Raw genomic sequence first — 19,306 nt, 5'->3', positions numbered from 1 at the left:
CAAAATACTTGAAATGAAATTTGCCATATTTCCTTGTAAGCACTGTCAAAGAAGAAGGAACAAATCACATTTCATCCTCGGTACTTCACATTGAATATGATCTTGCCTTGCTCAAAGAAATATCTTGCTCAACAAAATACAGGTCAATGAATTGAAAAAAAAATATTAAAGAACATTTTATGTAATAGATGTAACAAAAAAAGTATGTAATAGCATAGATGCATATATTCCAGCCTTTGTATAAAAATAAAAAACAAGGTAGCTGTATGAGTGGTCAAAACCTGTGCTGTGCTCAGAGATTATCCTTCAGTGTAAAGTTTAGAGTTTCTTGCCAGCTGGTGAATGTGAAAAAAACATTCAGGATTATTTCAGTATTATTTCAGGATGATATGTTTTAGTGGAAATAAACTTGGAAATATACCTGAACATATTTAACCATATTAATGTATTCATAGTGTGTCAGTCTATATGGCAGCATGTGCATATTTACTCATCTCATGCAAGTGGAGTGACGTAACAGGCTGATTATCTAATGCATTAAGAGTATGTCATCTAATAAACCAGATTAAATTTCTATATGTAATAGCAGCTACGGTACTAAATGATTTTTAAAGGATCAAAAATATAAAAAAAATCCTGTGTAGATCTCTATGGTTCTCACATCTTTTGCAGCCAGGGAGCCTTTTCAGTGTAAAACAATTTTATATTTGCAGAAATAAGGTATTGTGTGAGTGAAATACTATTATTGCAATATTAGAGACATCAATCAATCAATCAACCAATCAATCAATCGATTTCTACCACTTTACCCTCATTAAATAGAAAATAGAAAGAAAATGACTATACCCTGGCTGTATGTCTTGAACCCCACTTTGAGAACTATATAGCAGGAAATATGAGTATAGAGTACATAATGTTTTAATGTTGACAGTAGTAATGATATAACAATGAAAGCTAACAAATGCAAACACTTTCACCAGGTGCACTTAAACATACAGAAGCAATGAAACCAGGAGGTCATTGGGTAGTAGTATCAGCATCTTATTAGTTGTAATCTGGAAAAATATTAAGGACAATGTGAAAGGATTCAAAAGCAGTCTGATTTAATGATATCTCTATTGTCATGCACAGAATCATTTAAATATGGTCACTATTTTGAAGAAGATTATATTTTTATTATGTATGTTTCTGTATGTCTCATGATTAAGGCCAAGACAGTTAATGGGTGTGGTTAAATGACACTATCCATGTGTGATACTTTTCCTGAATAATTACTTTTCTTCAGTGAGATAAAGTGATTTCACAACTGAATAGAAATTCAGATTTTTGCACACCTCGAACTTGTCTTAGTGATGGAAGATTAGGAGGATAACAAATTTTACAATGTCAAACTGCATATGCATGTCTCTGCAATGCAGACAACACATGCAAGAATTATCACTCAGCAAATTTGAAAAACATTGAGTAATGTTGCCGAGCTAGCAATGTTTGATCAGTTTATGTCTGAAAATTTATCCGAAACGCTCCGAAGCAGTAATCATCAAATGCTGGACTGAGAAAAATGTTACAGCAGACAATGAAATTTCACTTTCACTGGATACTTGTGGAAATTTCAGATTCCAGTTTCATTTATACATTCTGGTCTGATTAATGTAGTGACTATACAATTAATATGAAAAACAGAATTTTTAAAGATTATTGGACAGAGAAGTATGCATTTTATTCTTCATTTTTAGTTTAAAAACATTCATCTGATCTGTTCAGAGTTTATAGCACAAGCAAAAATGATAATGTGAAGCATTTTGACTTAAAATTGCCTTATTTATTTATATAATAATTTGTTCTATACCCCTGAATTTCTGTAAATGCAGAAATGTAATTTTAACTGGTTAACTCCTCTCGCATGGCCAATTTTGATTCTATAAATTGGTCTTTGGTTTAAATTTGTTAACAAAGTGCTAAATCTATATTTTCCCATTTAGAACTTCTAAACTTATAAGGCAGTTGGCTTTGAACCTGTGACATCTGACATGCCGATTTTTAAAGGAAACAGGTTTTTTAACTACAGAACCTGCTCAGCTATCCAGCTGAAAATTGGTGAGAATATACATATGGGTCTGTGATACTGATATCGCTCTTGATAAAAGTGAGCTTGTTTGAAGAAGCAGTAAACAAGCTTCTGAGCCATTTGGCTTATCATATGAATATGGAGACCATCATCCTTCTTCATAATGAAGTGATGATCTTGCCGAATTTTAGTTGTTATCTGGGCATTGAAACAACTTATTATTACACAATGATTATTTCTATTTACATTTTCATATCATACACAGATAATTTTTGTAAAAGGCAAAATTTTAAATGAATGCTATTTAATGAATGCCATTTTTCAGCAAGATTATGCTTATTAGAGAAAGAAATTGCAACATGATTAAGTCCTTAGTCAGAATTCTGCCTTCCTCTGACATTAATGTGTGTGTAAATATTGTAATAGTGTTAGGTAGTGTTAGGTAGGTAGTGTTAATCTAGTATTATTCCCATGACACAAATTCTTAATGTATAATAAATGATAAAACAAAAAACTAAAGCCAGCCAAATTTAGAACATCGTTCTTATCCTTTCCAAAATGTCCTGGCTAAAACATTTCCAAAGCCAAAAAAGACAAAACATTCAGGAATAGTGACATTCATCAGTGTAATGGGACAGCTAACTTTAACTGAACTTTGAAACTGCAATATAATCTACTTTATGTACTTTATCTACTACATAAAAACAGGAAATTCGCCTACATAGGAAAAAAAAGACTATTGGTGATCAACCTAACCATCTAAAAATAATTTATCATTTTGATTTTCAAAAAAAAAAAAACAACAAACAAAAAAATTTAATGGCTTGCATTTTAAAAGGTGCCAAACAGGGTTGGTCCCTGTAAAATGCACTTCCTGGGTTGGCTGGAGTCACAGAGGGACCACTTCCTTTACAGAGGCGAGGGCTGTGTGGATTCGCACATGCAGTCTGTTCTCAAAGTCATATCCTGTACAGTTCTCCTGCAAACATACACAAACCCACTACTTCAACTCTGTTTACAATTAACAGCTATATACAAATCAGCTATAAACACTTACAATCCACTTTATTAGGACACCTACAGTATGTTGTACAGCTGTACAACCACAGGTTCATGCAGTTATTTAATCAGCCAATTTTGTGCAGGCAGCACAATGCATACAATCACATAGATAAAGGACAAGAGCTTCAGTTATTGTTCACATCAAATATCAAAATAAGAAACTATTTTTGTACCACTCTGTATAAACTCTAAAGACTATTGTGTTTGTAATTCCCAGGAAATCCACAGATTCTGAAATACTTAAATTAGCCTGTCTTGCACCATCAACCATGCCACAGTTAAAGTTATAGAGATCTCATATTTGTTATGTTTTAACTGAAGCTCATGAACTGTACTCTATCTGCATGATTTTTTTCTTGATTCAGTGATTGGACAACTGCATAAATTGGCAGGTGTTCCTAATAAAGTGGATGGTGAGAGTACAATACAAAATATGAAACAGTGCTTAAATTAACTTTAAATTAAAAATAATTTTATGATACCTTAAGTTGTGACATTTAGTACCTTGTATAATAATAGTGTTTGGGATTTCCTCTTTATGGTCTCATTTCACCAAATGCTGGCTGAATTAAATCAAGTTTTTCTTCATTTTCTTGCTGGTGTTTCTTTTGTGAGCTATGTCAGCCAGTTTTGATTATGAGAAATTATTTCCCTAGGCTTTGGGGCTTTGACAATAATATGATCTCATATTGATCCTCAACCCTGATCTCTCCACTGTGTTACTTTAAGCACCTCCTCTACTTACGCTTGCAGACAGTGCATCTCGCCTGGTCACAGCCTCAGTTCACCAAGGTTCTATTACAGAATCCATTTATTTGCCTTTTGCCTTGATGCATGTTTACTTCCTGCTTTTTATGCTGCCTTGAACTTCACTGTGTCAGAAAACCCTCCCTCACTACTGTATATACTCCAGACTGTTTTATACGGAGCACTATGTAGGACCACAAACTGAATTAAGACTAGTGAAACACATCAGTTTGACCTGTCATTGCATAACTAATTAATACAGTAAAAATTACAAACTGAAATCATAACAATAAGGTTGTCTGACCAGGAATGCTAATTCCATGAAGTATTAAACCTGATTTGTCTGCATAATGCCTGGCAATGCCTGGAAAATCCCTAAAACCCCTGCTGGGCCCCCTGTACCACAGGCTGTAGGTACATACTGTAAAAACTATGCTAAACTCAACAATGCATACTGCTTACCTTTGCCTGAAGCAACAATGACCTTCCTTTACTCAAAGTCTATAAACAAAAAGAAAAATTAGAGACATTTACTATAATTTACAATGAGACCACCACATTTATTTGAATTAAATGGTTTAATGGAATATCTAATTTAGTATTACTAAATTATTATGGAATGAAATGTAGTTATAGATTATCTATACAGATGCATAATAACAATGTCTTTTAAATTGATCAAATAATATATACTTAATTCAAACACAATTATGAAAAGGATGCAAAATTAATTGTACAGTAATACCTTGAGATACAGTACGAGTTTAATTCGTTCCGTGACCTTGCTCGTATCTCAAAGCAATTTTCCCCATTTAAATTAATTGAAATCCCATTAATCCGTTCCAGCTCGCAAAATTCCACTCCAGGTGTTTTGTTTATGTGTTTTGAATATGAAAAATATACAGTAACTGTATTTATAAATGACAAATATTGTATAAAAACATACAGTAATAAAAGAGAATATTAAAAAAAGAAACTGGTTTTACTATAAAGTGTATTATTTACCAGATCAGACGCCCAGATCAGACGCCTTGAGCTAACAGAAGATGGGCACGGAGGTTGAGGGAGGAGTAAACAGGCGGAGGAGTTAGGAGGAATTTTGTCTCGTATGTACACTTTCACTTTCGTTCACTTACTCGCTACTGTACACTCTTAATGCTACTTTACACTTAAATGGAACTTAACAAAACTTCACTAAAACTAATGAACTTAACTGAAATTCTCTTAACTTAACTGAACTTAATTGCTACAATTTCTGTTTTCTTTACATTAATTTTGCTTAATTTTCTTCATCACTTTTCTCTTCACTTGTTTTTGCCTTTTTTGTCACTCTTTCCTCACTAACATCTGCCGGTCGTTTTAATAAAAACCTGTCCAAGAAGGTTTGTTTCTTCCTCCCTTTTATTTACTCCCGGAGGTTTGTATCTCACACGTGATTGTTGGGGATCTTTGTTTCGTCGGCGTCGGCTCGGATGCTCGTATCTCAAAAATTTGTTCATATCTCAAGGCAAAAATTTGGTCGAATCACAGCTCGTATCTCAAAAAATCTGTATGTCAATGCACTCGTATCTCGAGGTATCACTGTATATCTAAGGACTATACAATAATTGACTGTGTAAGAAGCATGTAACTTCATTATGGTGTAACTTGTACCATGTTTCATTTTTTGACTCACTCTTCTCTTTATGGTTTCACATTTATATACTTTTTATACATTTTGTATGTTCACATATGTAAAGTTGACGTGACATAGTTTTTGATGTTCCCAGTATATCATGCTACAGGCTTCTTGAAACAAACATAAAGGGAAAAAAACATTGGAAAGAAACAGTTTTTATGCTGGTTTTCTTAGGCTTGTAGCCTTACCTCAGGTTTAGCCAATAACACACATCCTAGCTCATAGTAGGCGTATGGCTGCACATAAGAGTTGCTCAGTCGGCCCAGCTCATCCCTGGCTGCCCTCTGATACGACTGTATGGTTGACCAACAAGATAAACACAAGTAATTTACTCAGAGTGTAAACAGCAGCCACATTCTTATTGAAATGTTCTGTACGAAAATAAAGCTGCTCTAGTTCCAATCTTTCACACATGATCAAATTAATAAAGCTACTCTATACAGTACTATCTGAATACTGTCCCAGATTGGGTGTTAGACAGGATGACATCCAAGAATATGGCTTTAAAATGCATTTCAATAGGAGAGACACAAACCTGAATAGCATCTTTAATGTTTCCAAGACATTTCTGTATAGCACCGAGAAGCAAGTGTTTTAAACCCATGCAGGATGGGTCATCCACACCCTGCAACACTGAGAGAACAAAGAAGAATGGTAAAAGACAAAAAAAGCAAAGCCAGGCAAATCCAGAGCAACATCAGTCACCTGCTGAATTCATCCTTCCTACGTTATTTATCTGTAGGCTTTGAAGTAGGCCTATGAATGCTGTCAGTGATGTTTCGTCGTGCCCATTCTGCACCCAGCAAAAAAGCCCCATGACTCCCTCAGCTTTCTATCTACAACCCCTCCCAATTCTTCACCGTCCCTGGTCTCATATCACCCTGGACTGTCACAAGACTACCTCCCTTCTCCAGCAACACTGTGGTGGTTTCTGTGATTGACTACTTTGCCAAGATGGCCCACTTCATGAATGCTGTCAGTAATGTTTTTGTCAAACACATTTTGTGGACACAGCGCAAAGTCTGCACGTCCTTCAGTTTCAGCATGCTCTCCCAAATAGTTCACTGCCATTCCCAACGTGTACTCTCCTGCTTCTTGAGCAGATCTCCAGAACTGAATGGGAATGGCAGTGACCTGTCATTCATCTGACGCCTACTCCACAGAGCTACGTATGGCATCCGATGCCATGGCACCCAAACTGAATGCCACCTGGGCTCAAGATCCTGCAAAGCCTTCCACTGATCCCATCCTCCAACCTTCCCTTACCATCTGAGCCCTCCTTTTTGACATAGAGTAAATATTCCAACAAGCCACCTCCAATCTCACAATGGTGCCACAGCTCTTGCTTGTTTTGCCATCCTGGGGTTCCATGAACCCTCGCAGTCCTCCACCAGCAATTCTGGTGACTGGACATTAAGAAGGACACCCAAGAATTTGTTTCGGTGTCCCCATTCTGCACCAAGTAGAAAAGCCCTATGACTCCCTCAGCTTGCTATCTTCAACCCCCTCCCAATTCTTCACCGTCCCTGGTCTCACATCGCCATGGACTATGACTAGACTATCTCTCTTCTCCAGCAACACTGTGGTGCTTTCCGTGATCAACTGCTTTACCAAGCTGGCCCACTTCATCCTACTACCCAAGTTACTGTCAGCCAGCTTCCCCTCCAAAATGCCTACCGTCTTCATGGCCCTGAAACATTGTTTCCAACTGAGGTCCCCAGTTCACTTCCGTCTTTTGGAACTTCTGCAAGCTCCTGGGGATGACCATTAATGTGTCTTCTGGGTTCCAACCCCAGACCAACAGCCAGACTGAGAGATTGAATCAAGAGCTTTGCTCAAGAGCCCTTCGCCCTTAAGGCTGAAAACTATTCCTGATCATTGCAGATCAATGATTTTAAGAACCATTTTCAAAGCACTGATATAAAGTCAAACCCACATTATAGTCTCACATTATGGATTTTGAACGGTTTACTTAATGGTTAAGCGCTCTTGGTGTTCTAAAATGTTTTATTCCTTTATCTATTAAACACTATCTAATAGGAAAACACTGTTTTATGGTTCTACACAAAACCAAGGGAAACAAAAAATAAAAACACTCTATTTCACCTTGGCTCATGAGCTGCAGTTTAGAAGATGAGCAATTTGCAAGAGCCTTCCACAGGTATAGCACCTCTACAACTCCCAGAATGCACAGATCCTGTGAAGCACCCAGTTTTCTCAATCGCTCTGCCTGTAAAAAAAATCAGAGAAAACAAGACGTGAAAAGAGGTACCAAGTGCATGGGGTCCACTTTGAGCATATGATAACTGTTTGCTAATGATGTTTATTAGCAGTAACAAACTCACCCTCCTGAATGCAAACTGCTCAATCTGATTGTTCTTGCGTTTGAAGAGCTTAGGTACGTCTTGGAAAATCGTGTTTGCCCCCTCCAAATCACCTGAGGCACCCTGGCATACTAAGTGTGGGATAAAAGTAAACTCAAATGATATATTAACATACATTATATACTGTATAAACACACACAAACATTCACATTTTTTACATGTATATACTATATACTAAAATTTTGTTCTTTGTGTTTACTTTTATCCCACATCATTTAACTGAAGTGATAACATGAATGGACTTGTTTTATGAATGTTCCCCAACATGTAATGTAATTACAAAAATCAATGAAATGTTTGCATCATTCTTGTGCAAGTCACTTTGAGCCACATTTCACTTTGAGAAGGAAATAGAAAGTCTGCTGCATTACACAACCCTGTCATTGACTACATTCCTATAAGAGTATTCCCCTGACAGTGCCACCATATTGCTTACAAAAACCTTCAGGTAAACAAATGATGAAACATACCTCCAGTAAGGTAAGCGTAGTAGCATTGTGACCACCTGGACTCATTTTTTAGTCTTTCAAATGCCTTATAAGCATCTTCAAAGTTCATCTCAATCATACTGCACCACCCTGAAATGTACACATGTTTAGAACACACTGTGACCAAACTAGTCTTCAAAGTATATATATATATACTCTATAGATATAGAAGATACAGATCATACCGATCTCATAGAGACACACATGTTGGATCTCTCTTTGGTCTGAAGCAAACTCCAGAGCATCATGGAAAGATGCCAGCGCAGCATTTATCTGGCACTGAAAAAGAAAAAAGCCTACAAATTCATTTTAAATCCAGCATCCCTAAATTGTAACCAAACTACTAATAGTAAAGCAAAAGGCTAAGTGTGCATAGTTGCAATTTTGCTATTAGCAAAAAATTAGATGATTTATTTTTAGCTCAAACAGATTGTAGAATTTAGATGAGAATTGAGACGTATTTTTTGTGACATATCTTAAACATGGTTCAGTTAAGAGGTAACTGGGCAGTGAATGTGGATTTGCAATGAACGTTAACATTTTTATAGCTATCTATTCTGCTGAGCTAGCTGAGTTGTTACCTCGCTCTGCATACAATCTAAATCTGTAAAATTGATTCAGTAAAATTCATATGGAAAGTTTACTATTTTTTTCTGAATCTGCTGTTTTATTTTATGTCTGGAATCTGAGCAAACATTATACATCAAACCGCCAAGAGTTTTTTACTTTGATCACTTTGAAAGGTATTGTGTTACATTCAGTCAGCCCTTTTAACATTCTACCTAGGAAGTGCTAGCATTTACATTACAAAAAAATCCTTTAAATGTGATGCTGAAATTGTTTTTAATATTACACCACTTGTAAAACTCTATCCTGCTGAAATTGACAAAAAATAAATAACATAACTTTGTCATTTGCTGATTTTTAATTCTGCTTGTGTTTAAAGGTGTCTGCTGGGGTGGTGTTTTGGGAAAAACTAACTTTTCAACATATGTAGAACATGAAATGCGCTTCATCACCTGTTAAGACTTTCTAGGCTGCACATACTTACCTCTAATCTTTGCACTCGTCCTCTAAAGAAGATGAAGAGAGATGAGTTGGGGTAAATTACTGCTTTCTTCTGCAGAATAGTTTTAGCTTCAAGCAGTCCAGCCCGGGAATCAGAGCCATCCAGAGCAAAGAAGGGCTGCACCACCGTGTGGTACCATAAGAGAGCCAGCCTGGAGGAGAACAAGGTGTGAATAAGAGATGCACAAATACCACAAAAGAAAGCACAATAAATGTATTGGTAATTACATGGGCATCCACTAATAGCTTTTCTTCTGATTATAGCCCATATCTGCTTTCAATCATGCTGTCAGTATTAGCACAGAATCAATCAAGAATTTAACACAATTATGTACAACTAGAATTTATAACAGTCTAACATACTTAGAAAATTAAGGATGAATGTTTCAGTAACCAAAGCTTACGTGGCCAGTGGTGCTTTCATGTCTTTGCTCTCACTTGCGTAGATGAGTGATGCCAGACCCTGGTGTCGATCTCCTGGAAATCCCAGCAGATTGACTATCTTCAGTAGATGGGGAGGAACCATAGAGATGCAGAGATGGAAAAGGCCATAGCCAAAACTGACCGAGCCCTTCAGACGCCCCAGTGCCTCCTCCGTCAGTCCGCCATTGCTCTCGGCAACAGGTGAGTTGTGATTTTCCTGATCAGAGGAACGCCTGCGACATGCATCCTGGAGCTGGCTAATGTCACTGTAGCATTTGTTGTACATCTTCCAAGCCTTGCGGAGGATCCAGCCTCCTTTAATATATGCTACAATAAATGGAATCGGAGCAGGAGGTAATGTTACGGCATTTTTTCACATCGGACTAGATGGCTACTATATGTGTCAATTTTGAAATAGAAGAGTACAAATACATACTTATGCTTTATATAATACTTTGTGTGTACATACAGTCATGTGAAAAAATTAGGACACCCCATGAAAGTCTGTGTTTTTTTATAAATAGATAAATATATGGGTATTTGATTTTAACAATATTGGAAGATTCAAATAACATAACTAAACAAATAAAACCAGTGAAAACTCTTTTTTAAATGATCTCACTCTCACTCACTCATCTTCTACCGCTTATCCGAACTACCTCGGGTCACGGGGAGCCTGTGCCTATCTCAGGCATCATCGGGCATCAAGGCAGGATACACCCTGGACGGAGTGCCAACCCATCGCAGGGCACACACACTCTCATTCACTCACGCAATCACACACTACGGACAATTTTCCAGAGATGCCAATCGACCTACCATGCATGTCTTTGGACCTGGGGAGGAAACCGGAGTACCCGGAGGAAACCCCCGAGGCACGGGGAGAACATGCAAACTCCACACACACAAGGCGGAGGCGGGAATCGAACCCCCAACCCTGGAGGTGTGAGGCAAACGTGCTAACCACTAAGCCACCATGCCTTTTAAATGATCTGTAAAATGTAATTAAAAACAAAAATAATTATTGTGAAGATAAGCTAAGGACACCCCCACAATTATTTGTACTTAAAATGGATAAAATTACCTACAGGTATATCACATAAGGTGCAAATTGTTACAGAGCATTTTGAAGAAGTCTTGCCTTATTTAAACCTCAGACATTTAGTTTGGTTTGCTCTTAATTGTTGAAGGTAAGATCCAAAGAGCTCTCTGGGGCCATGAGAAAAACGATATTGATGACATTGTTCATAGATTCATTGAGAGAGAATAGGGACTCTTAACATTGGAGAGTATAGCCAGACAGCATCAGATGGTGATGTGTAAGATGTCTCTGGTGGTCAGGAAGATGAAGAGAGGAAAGATAGAAAAATGACCAAGTGGTGAAAGTAAAAAGGAACAAAGGAACAAAGGAACAACAAAGTTGTGAGGAATTCAGACAGAAGCTGAGACAGGCTTTGGGTGGTCAGGAAGAACTTTCAGATGACTGGAAAACTACAGTAGAAGTGATCAGGGAGACTAGCAGGAGGGTGCTAGGTGTGTCACCGGAAAGGAGAAAAGAAGATAAGGAAACATGGAAGTACAGGACAGCATTCAGAGGAAGAGGCTAGCTAAAAAGTAGTGGGACTTAAAAAGGACTGAAGAAAATAGACAGGATTACAATGAATTGTGCTGAGAAGGTGGGAAGAAACAGTGAGGTTACAGGGGGCCGAGGTAAAGACGCAGGAGTTTAAGTATTTGGGGTCAAACATCCAGTGCAATGGGAAAAAAAAAGGTGAAGACGGGATGGAGTGGAGAATGCAGGTGGGTTGGAGTGGGTGGAGAAAAGTGTCAGGAATAATGTGTGACAGAAGAGTGTCAGCAAGAATCAAAGGAAAGGTTTACAAGACAGTAGTGAGAGTGACAGTAACGTCCATAAATCAATATCTTTAGTGACTTTATTTTTAGTTAATTTGTATGTTAATATTGGTTTTAATTTCACAGATTTTTTTCAGCTTGCTAGTGTTGCTGACAAATTAAGGACCCTTGAGAAATTCTTTTCCATTCAGTATAATTATTACAAATGATTGAGTGCCCCAGAGCATAGAGGGTTTCCATCCATTTGTAAATGGAAAATGAATATGAACCCCATGTTTTGTTGGTCTATATTTGGGCTGGATCTTATAAACATATAGAAGAAGGCATTTTTAAACGTCCATTTTGGAATAAGCCTACAACAGACTGCCATGATTTTCTCATCCTAAAAAGACCTTGCATATGCTTTATAAATGCCAAATTTTAGCCCAAATTGTGTGTGTTTTAACAATACAGATTAAGAACTGCACCATTACTGAGTGCTACAATTTTAACCAGCCAATCCTAATCAATGGAAAAAATACAGAATCATACCTGAGAGTTCCTGCTTGATGAACGAAAGCACAGCGAGGTAGACCTGGCAGTCAGCCACTATGATCTGCCTTTGGAGTCGATCCACTATTGCCGACCCTGACGTCTGAGAGTCCATCTGTAGAGAAAAGTAACTGAAATAGATCTGGCAACCCCAAGGAGCAGATGGCTTTTACATTATGTATGACAGCATAATGTAGAGTGCCCAATTCTCTTGTTCTTTGTCTCACTGTTACTCTCACTGACACAAACATATACAATCATTGATGTGTTATTTAAATGACTATTGCAGTTTGCATTCACACCTATACACACTTACACTTTTCTTGATTTTATTGCGGATGGTCTCGATGACACCAGCGTTGTCACTCTCACACAGCTTCTCTGTGGTGCGCAGGTCATCACAGGCCATCTGCATCTTCTCCTCCTCAAACGTCATCATGGCATTCTACAAGCACGGAAAGCAATGTTTTTATCTCATCCTTCAAAGAACACATTATGTATTCTATTATCGACAGTGATTCTATCCACTTTTCCCTGGATCACTGAACCAGAAGGTCTATGTGTACAAACCCACAATAAATTTACTTCAAATTAAATTTACTTTTTTTCACTTCTTTATGTACTCTTCCTGTCCTGAAAATAATGTAATTGTATGGTAAACAAATGAACCCTTCAATGTTGTTTAGTATTGATTATATTTAATGGGATTCTCTCCTCAGCCTTCTAATGCTACTCCTGCTTGCACTTCCGCTTGTGAGGGCAGGTACTATAATGACATTGACGTTTGCATTACTGAGCAGCAGCTGTGCCATATGGGGTCATTATACAGGCCTGTATTTTGTGAAAAATATTTCTCTTTCTTCTTCTCTGTTCCTCCTTTGTTCTAGCTCTTTCTCTTTATAATGTTCTCCACTTTTCTTTTTCTAATTAGATCAGTGATTGTGATTTATCCGAGTCATTTGATTGTAATTTTTATGATTGCAATTTCCAATTTTAAATTAACTTAAAGAATTCCTTACAGAGGACCATAGATAATTTCAATTCTGTCTTGAAACATTGAAAACATTGTCTGCTGTGATCTGTACTTAGCGTGTAAGTGCTCTTTTCTGTTTTGATGATGATGATGATGATGATGATGATGATATAGTATCAAAGACATTTTGACAGCCGTTACTGATTACAAAGGTTAAAAGGTTGTTAAATAAAAAACATGTCCACCCCAACATCATTGTGGTAGAATATACTAATGCTTTCTTAATATAGAGGTGTCAAAATATCCTAAAACCTGATTTTTCAGTATTCAGAAATCAGACAAAGGAATCTGATTGGTTTTCCCCAGACTATCAGTACATTTACATATAACCTGCATTTAGGTAATATACTGTAGTTAAAAAGAATTTTGCATTCATTTTCTTACACAAGCTAAACCCCTAGCAAAACAGCATGTTTCCACTTGTTATTTAGTTCAAATGTTAAATTAATCAGGCATGAATTTAAAAGCTGACATACATTTCAAGTACGTTAGTAAGAAATATGCTAGTCTTACACACTACAGTCAATGTTCTGTTCAACATCACTATTTAATATGCAATATCAAACACTGTACTGCTGTGATACAAATAAAATTCTATTCTCCACAAGAGACTTGAAAGCCCATGATGGAAGGTTTCAGATGCAGAATGGGAATTAGTAAAGCCAAAAGTGAACACGAAAATATCTCTTTGATTTTACACATCCTTTATCACCAGACGCCACAGAAGATTGTTTTCTTTTTAGAGGTAGAAGTTTATGATCATCATCTGCAAAACCAGATGGATCTCCTTGATTCACTGAACGCTGGACATCTGGGCATATTAGCAACAGATTGCCAGGGATATTCTTATTCATGTCTTTAGAAAGAAACGCATAAAGTGTGATGTTGATTTATGTATGATGAACAGACAAAACATTTATTGCTGCATTAATCTACAGTGCTGGATTTATAATAAACTTTGTAGATGATGAATTATATAGAATATTGAATTTTGTTTCATGTTTTTATTGTAATTTATATAATTCTGTGTTCCTGGTGAAGATATACCACCGTGCCTTATTATAAAGACAGGTAAAGAGTAGTCCAAGTGCTACTCCAGAACAATATTGCTTATATTATCACACAAAATATATAATACAATACCAAACATACTACAGAACATAATTAATTGTTACATTAATATACTACTTTTATACAAAATGCAATATACAAAAAGTCAGTAGACTTTTCTTTAGAGATTAAGGTGCTAGCAGGTGCTAGTCACTTCATGATTTTATAGTAATATTTAGATTAAGTAAATCAACATATCATATTAGTTGTACATATACTGTGATCATTTTCATATACTGTGATCATTTTAGATGGCTAGATTTTTGATAATAATTTTCCTACTTTTTAGGTTTTAACACACTGAGCTCTAAAATGACACAACTCCAAATTCAGACTTCACACTTCTGAGTAAGTGAAAAATGTTGCATTTAGCTTAAACTGTTCCCTAATAGGTATTTAAAGTCCAGCACCAGTGATAATAAAGTAGGTTCATAAGTATCACTGACCAGGAAGGACACGAAACTCGCCCCGAAGCTCATCAGTGGACTTTGGGTCCTGTAGAGAGGAAATAATACAAACAAAGAATCAGCTAATTTGTAATTACTACAATTTTTCTATTTCAAAAAGTGTGTCCCTGTTTGTCATAGTTGCTGACAGACTATATTGAAGCTGTATAGAAACCATATAATGTGCACAAAATGACCTGAAACAGAATCAGAATCAAATTGATTTGCCAAAGACAATTATATGAATTTGGAATTTGTCAACACTGTTGCTCAAATTTCTGTTTGCAGAATGAGCTGTTATTTCTACAGTGAATTGGAAAAAACCTGATGTTTTTGAGTATCACATAGTGTCCGCATGTTGACAATAATCAGAATCAGAATCAGATGGACCTTTATTGCCAAGTAAGCTTGCACATACAAGGATTTTGTTTTGTGTCATATGCTACCAGTACACAGACAAAAAAATACACATATATAATTTGGAAAATAAACTGAACAATAAATAAATTGTATGTATAGTTGTCCTATAAATGATTAATTCCTTTTAAATGAAATTTCATTTTGCCAGTTTTATACATTCTGCATGTGTATGGTGCACTCCAGCTTCAGGCACTCTGCAGAATAAGCCTGTACACTGGGAAGTCCTAGATTGCTGGACTAATTAAATTAAAATGAAATCATCAAAATGGGATGGATTTTCCCATCCTGAACTGAATGTGAGCACCATTGCTCCATATCCTGTTTTTGATGCAGGACTGGGTCAAATATTTATTCTGCTATAGCTGAGATCACACACATTACAATACAAACACACTGATAACCAACAAATACAGATGTCTGTAAATAATATTATACAGGGAAATATTTGTCCAAGGGTTGATGTGTAGTGATAATGCATAACCAGTGAAGGGCATATAATCAAGTTTATAGCCAGGCATGACATAATGTTGCTCCCCCATCTATATATGGCCTTAGAGGATCCCTATCAGGCTCACATCTAAACAAATTTTTTTTGTTGTTTACCAAGCTACAAAAAGCAATGGTTACATTTGGGCACATCATATGAATTGTGTTAGCATTGAGAATTCAATTTCATCAGCTAGCAGGAGCTAATAACAAACTGAAGAAATCAGAAGTAAGCTATCTGATTACAGAGTAACTCTGGATGGTCTTTCTATTACATCATGTGCAGCAGTTAAAGACCTTGGTGTAATTATTGATATCGGTCTCTCATTTGAAGCTCACATAAATAATATCACAAAGGTAGCCTTCTTTTATCTCAGAAACATTGCTAAGATAAGAAATATGATGTCATTAAATGAGGCAGAAACACTAGTTCATGTATTTGTTACCTCTAGGTTGAATTATTGTAATGCTTTACTGTCTGGATTTTCTAGTAGGAGAATAAACAAGCTCCAGTTAGTCCAGAACGCAGCAGCTAGAGGCCTAACTAAATTTAAAAGAAATGAACACATCACTCCTTTTTTATTTACACTGCATTGGCTCCCAGGCAAATTTCATATTGATTATAAAATACTATTATTACCCTATAAAGCACTTAATGGTCACCGCCACAGTACCTGAGTGATCTTTTGTTTTTTTATGATCCGTCACGCCTACTTCGGTCAAAAGGTGCAGGCTATTTGGCAGTACCTTAAGTACAAAAGGTTACAGCAGGGGGCACATCTTTTTCTCACAGAGCCTAACAGTTAGGGAACAGATTTCCAATTAGTGTTCGGGACTCAGACACAGTCTCAGAGTTTCAGTCCAGGCTAAAAACACATTCGTTTAGTTTAGCTTTTTATGAATAGCTTTTCTTAGGTAAAAGAGCAAATCTGGAAGGTTCATGGGAATAGAGTGTTTGATGAACTCGGATGCTGTTGGCTTACCACACTCGCAAGAGGCTCAGGTTTGCAGACTGTGGAGTGGTGGGATGCTTTACATACCTTTTGGCTCTAGCCAGGGATAGGGTTTGATATATAGTATTTAAAATTTTAAATAAATATTTTTAAAATAATTTTAAACTTTAAATGTATGTATTCATTTATTTATTTTTATCCTTATTTTTTTTCCCTTCTGTTTCTATACTTCTGTAAAGCTGCTTTGAGACAATGTGAATTGTTAAAAGCACTATACAAATAAATTACATCTAAATTTAACGTTATGCCACCATATAATGTGGTCAGTGGGGCAAAAGAATACTTTGTTCTGTGTTAGCTTGCAAAATGATTTAAATCAGATTATCTGATAGATTATCAAGTAGTTCATTTTCACACCATATTAGGGACGTTACCATACTGGCAACACAATCAGAACAGCAACAACAAACACGAACAACAATAATGATAATATCTTTTAGGGTTTAGAGAATGATAATATCCTTTAGACCTATAGTGGCACTGACCACCCTTGAGTATACCACCCTGTTCCGTAAGTTGTATGGTGATTTCTCTGCTCAAACAAACGTAACAGACCTGGTCATTTACTGACAGTTTGAGTCAAGCATGTTTCAGGAAATCGCTGTGTTCTGGCTGCATTGAGGCTTACCTGTATCTCCTGAAGAGCTCATCGCTTTCCTTGAAGCCATTGTTGAGGAGCATACTTATGCCCTGCAGTGCCAGCTCCGCATCATCCAGCTCTGCCTTCATCTCCACCTGCGGATGGTGCTGATGCTGTTCGCGGCCTGCCATTGCACATGCGCTCATACAGTAGTGAGATTAACAACGAATAACAAGCGTAGATAAACCATCCAAATGACAGGACAATCTTAAACAGTCCTAAACGTAGAATAAAATGATATTAAATCACAGCCAGGAATTCCACGTTTCTCCAGTTTTCGTGCGCCTGTTAAAACCCTAAGGACGTGTGTTTCCTCCAAGATTTAACTCATATTTTGTTGATCAGGCCAAACGTCCTCTGTATAGTGCAAATCCTGTCACATTCATCTTCTCTAGTTTCATACTGTTTAATAAACAGATAGAACATCCAACAATTTTCATTGTTTACCAGCCCGATTACGTGAGACGTGTGATGATAATCCCAGCAGAAAGTCGAAATGCAGTGCGATATATTCGCTCCTCATTCATTGTTGCCGGATTTTCCCGAAGCGGCGCACCAAAACGCAGTGAAGGTTGCCAGATTGTACAGCTTAACGCCATTTCCAAGCACCGTGTAAAAACTTCACAACTCACTACATATTAATTAACACAAGGTAGATTTCCTAAAAAGAAAGAAACAAAATGTTAAATAATAACTTCATTAAGCAATATTAGTAAGTATGTGAATTTTGTTAACAAATCAATGTCTGAATAGTGTAAATTGTTGAAATATTTATTCTAATCAATCTGGCAACTCACTCAGCAAATCACAGCCTATCACTGGACCACCTTCTCACTGTACAGTACATTCAGCCAAACAATATGTGTCAGGGACTTGGAAGCTAACAAAAGCACTTGAATTTTAATTATATATATTGTAGATATATGTCTCGCTGTTTTCTGATGTATATTAAATACATTTTCAGTTATTTTATTTGTTTTAAACTTGACTGGGATAAGATTTTTCTTCAAACTTCTGTAGTTGCAATGATAGCTTTAAATTTTCAATTTTAAAAATTCCAAGCTTCAAATAAAATAAAATATTAATAATAATAATAATAATAATAATATCAATAATAACAATAATAGTTATTATTGTTATTATTGTTAATGTTATTGTTATTCCAAGCTTCACATTAAATCAAATATTAACAACATATTTATAATAATGATTATGATAATGATAATCATAATCACAATAGGTTGTTATTATTATTATTATTATTATTATTATTACAAGCAAATAAAAATAGCATATTTTTAATAATAATAATAATAATAATAATAATAATAATAATAATAATATTTCACTCTGTAGTCTCCAGTGGGATTTGAACTTATACGTATAGGCAATAGTCCAGGGCCAACATAGGTAACCTCATATAACAATTTCACTCTGTGAACTCTAGTGTGCTTTGAGCTCAAATCTTTGGAGTCAGAGTACCTTATGCTAAACATTACACCAGAAAAGCACTGCTTTAATATGCTGGTGCTCATTTGGTCTCTGATGCTAACCATTACACCATGAAAGCTCTTTAGTACATTGGTTTAAAGTTTATTTTGAGCTATGTTTATTGTGCTGTGGCAATAAACAATAAAACCTGTTAGATATATTTTTTCTGTAATTACTAGCCCAAAATCCTGGCCCAACAAAGGCAAGCTCATACACAAATTTGAGTATCTAATGACCAGTGGGATTTAAACTCAGGTCAGTGGAGTCACAGTCCATTATGCTAACCATTACACCATGAAAGTACCCCTTTACTGGCCAGGTATAATGTTTATTTTAAGCTGCTGTCCTTACTAGTCCAAAATCA

General features: G+C 36.2%; 1 protein-coding gene across 1 annotated transcript; it reads right to left on the bottom strand.

Moving 5' to 3' along the window:
• Window positions 1-2,837: 2,837 nt before the first annotated feature.
• On the bottom strand, window positions 2,838-17,949 carry ttc39c (tetratricopeptide repeat domain 39C). The gene is made up of 14 exons (XM_060864816.1): window positions 17,440-17,949; window positions 14,893-14,941; window positions 12,620-12,748; window positions 12,304-12,418; window positions 9,900-10,245; window positions 9,479-9,647; window positions 8,613-8,706; window positions 8,410-8,517; window positions 7,901-8,010; window positions 7,662-7,785; window positions 6,091-6,188; window positions 5,744-5,848; window positions 4,340-4,378; window positions 2,838-3,047 (listed from the first exon to the last, which is right to left on the bottom strand). The coding sequence occupies exons 1-14, from the start codon at window positions 17,595-17,597 to the stop codon at window positions 2,958-2,960; spliced, it is 1,734 nt and encodes a 577-aa protein (XP_060720799.1). The 5' UTR covers window positions 17,598-17,949; the 3' UTR covers window positions 2,838-2,957.
• Window positions 17,950-19,306: the final 1,357 nt, after the last annotated feature.

Source organism: Tachysurus vachellii, chromosome 1, assembly GCF_030014155.1.
Source record: "Tachysurus vachellii isolate PV-2020 chromosome 1, HZAU_Pvac_v1, whole genome shotgun sequence".
In the NCBI taxonomy this organism is placed as follows: Eukaryota; Metazoa; Chordata; class Actinopteri; order Siluriformes; family Bagridae; genus Tachysurus; species Tachysurus vachellii.
Note: the sequence above shows the minus strand (reverse complement) of the source record. Positions and strands in the feature narration are given on the sequence as shown.

Coding starts and splice junctions, on each gene's coding strand:
- ttc39c (XM_060864816.1), bottom strand. CDS start 17,597: ATGAGCGCATGTGCAATGGCAGGCCGCGAACAGCATCAGCACCATCCG. Junction 10,246..12,303: donor CATCAAGCAGGAACTCTCAG/GTATGATTCTGT, acceptor CATTTATTGTAG/CATATATTAAAGGAGGCTGG. Junction 8,011..8,409: donor CTACGCTTACCTTACTGGAG/GTATGTTTCATC, acceptor TCCCACACTTAG/TATGCCAGGGTGCCTCAGGT.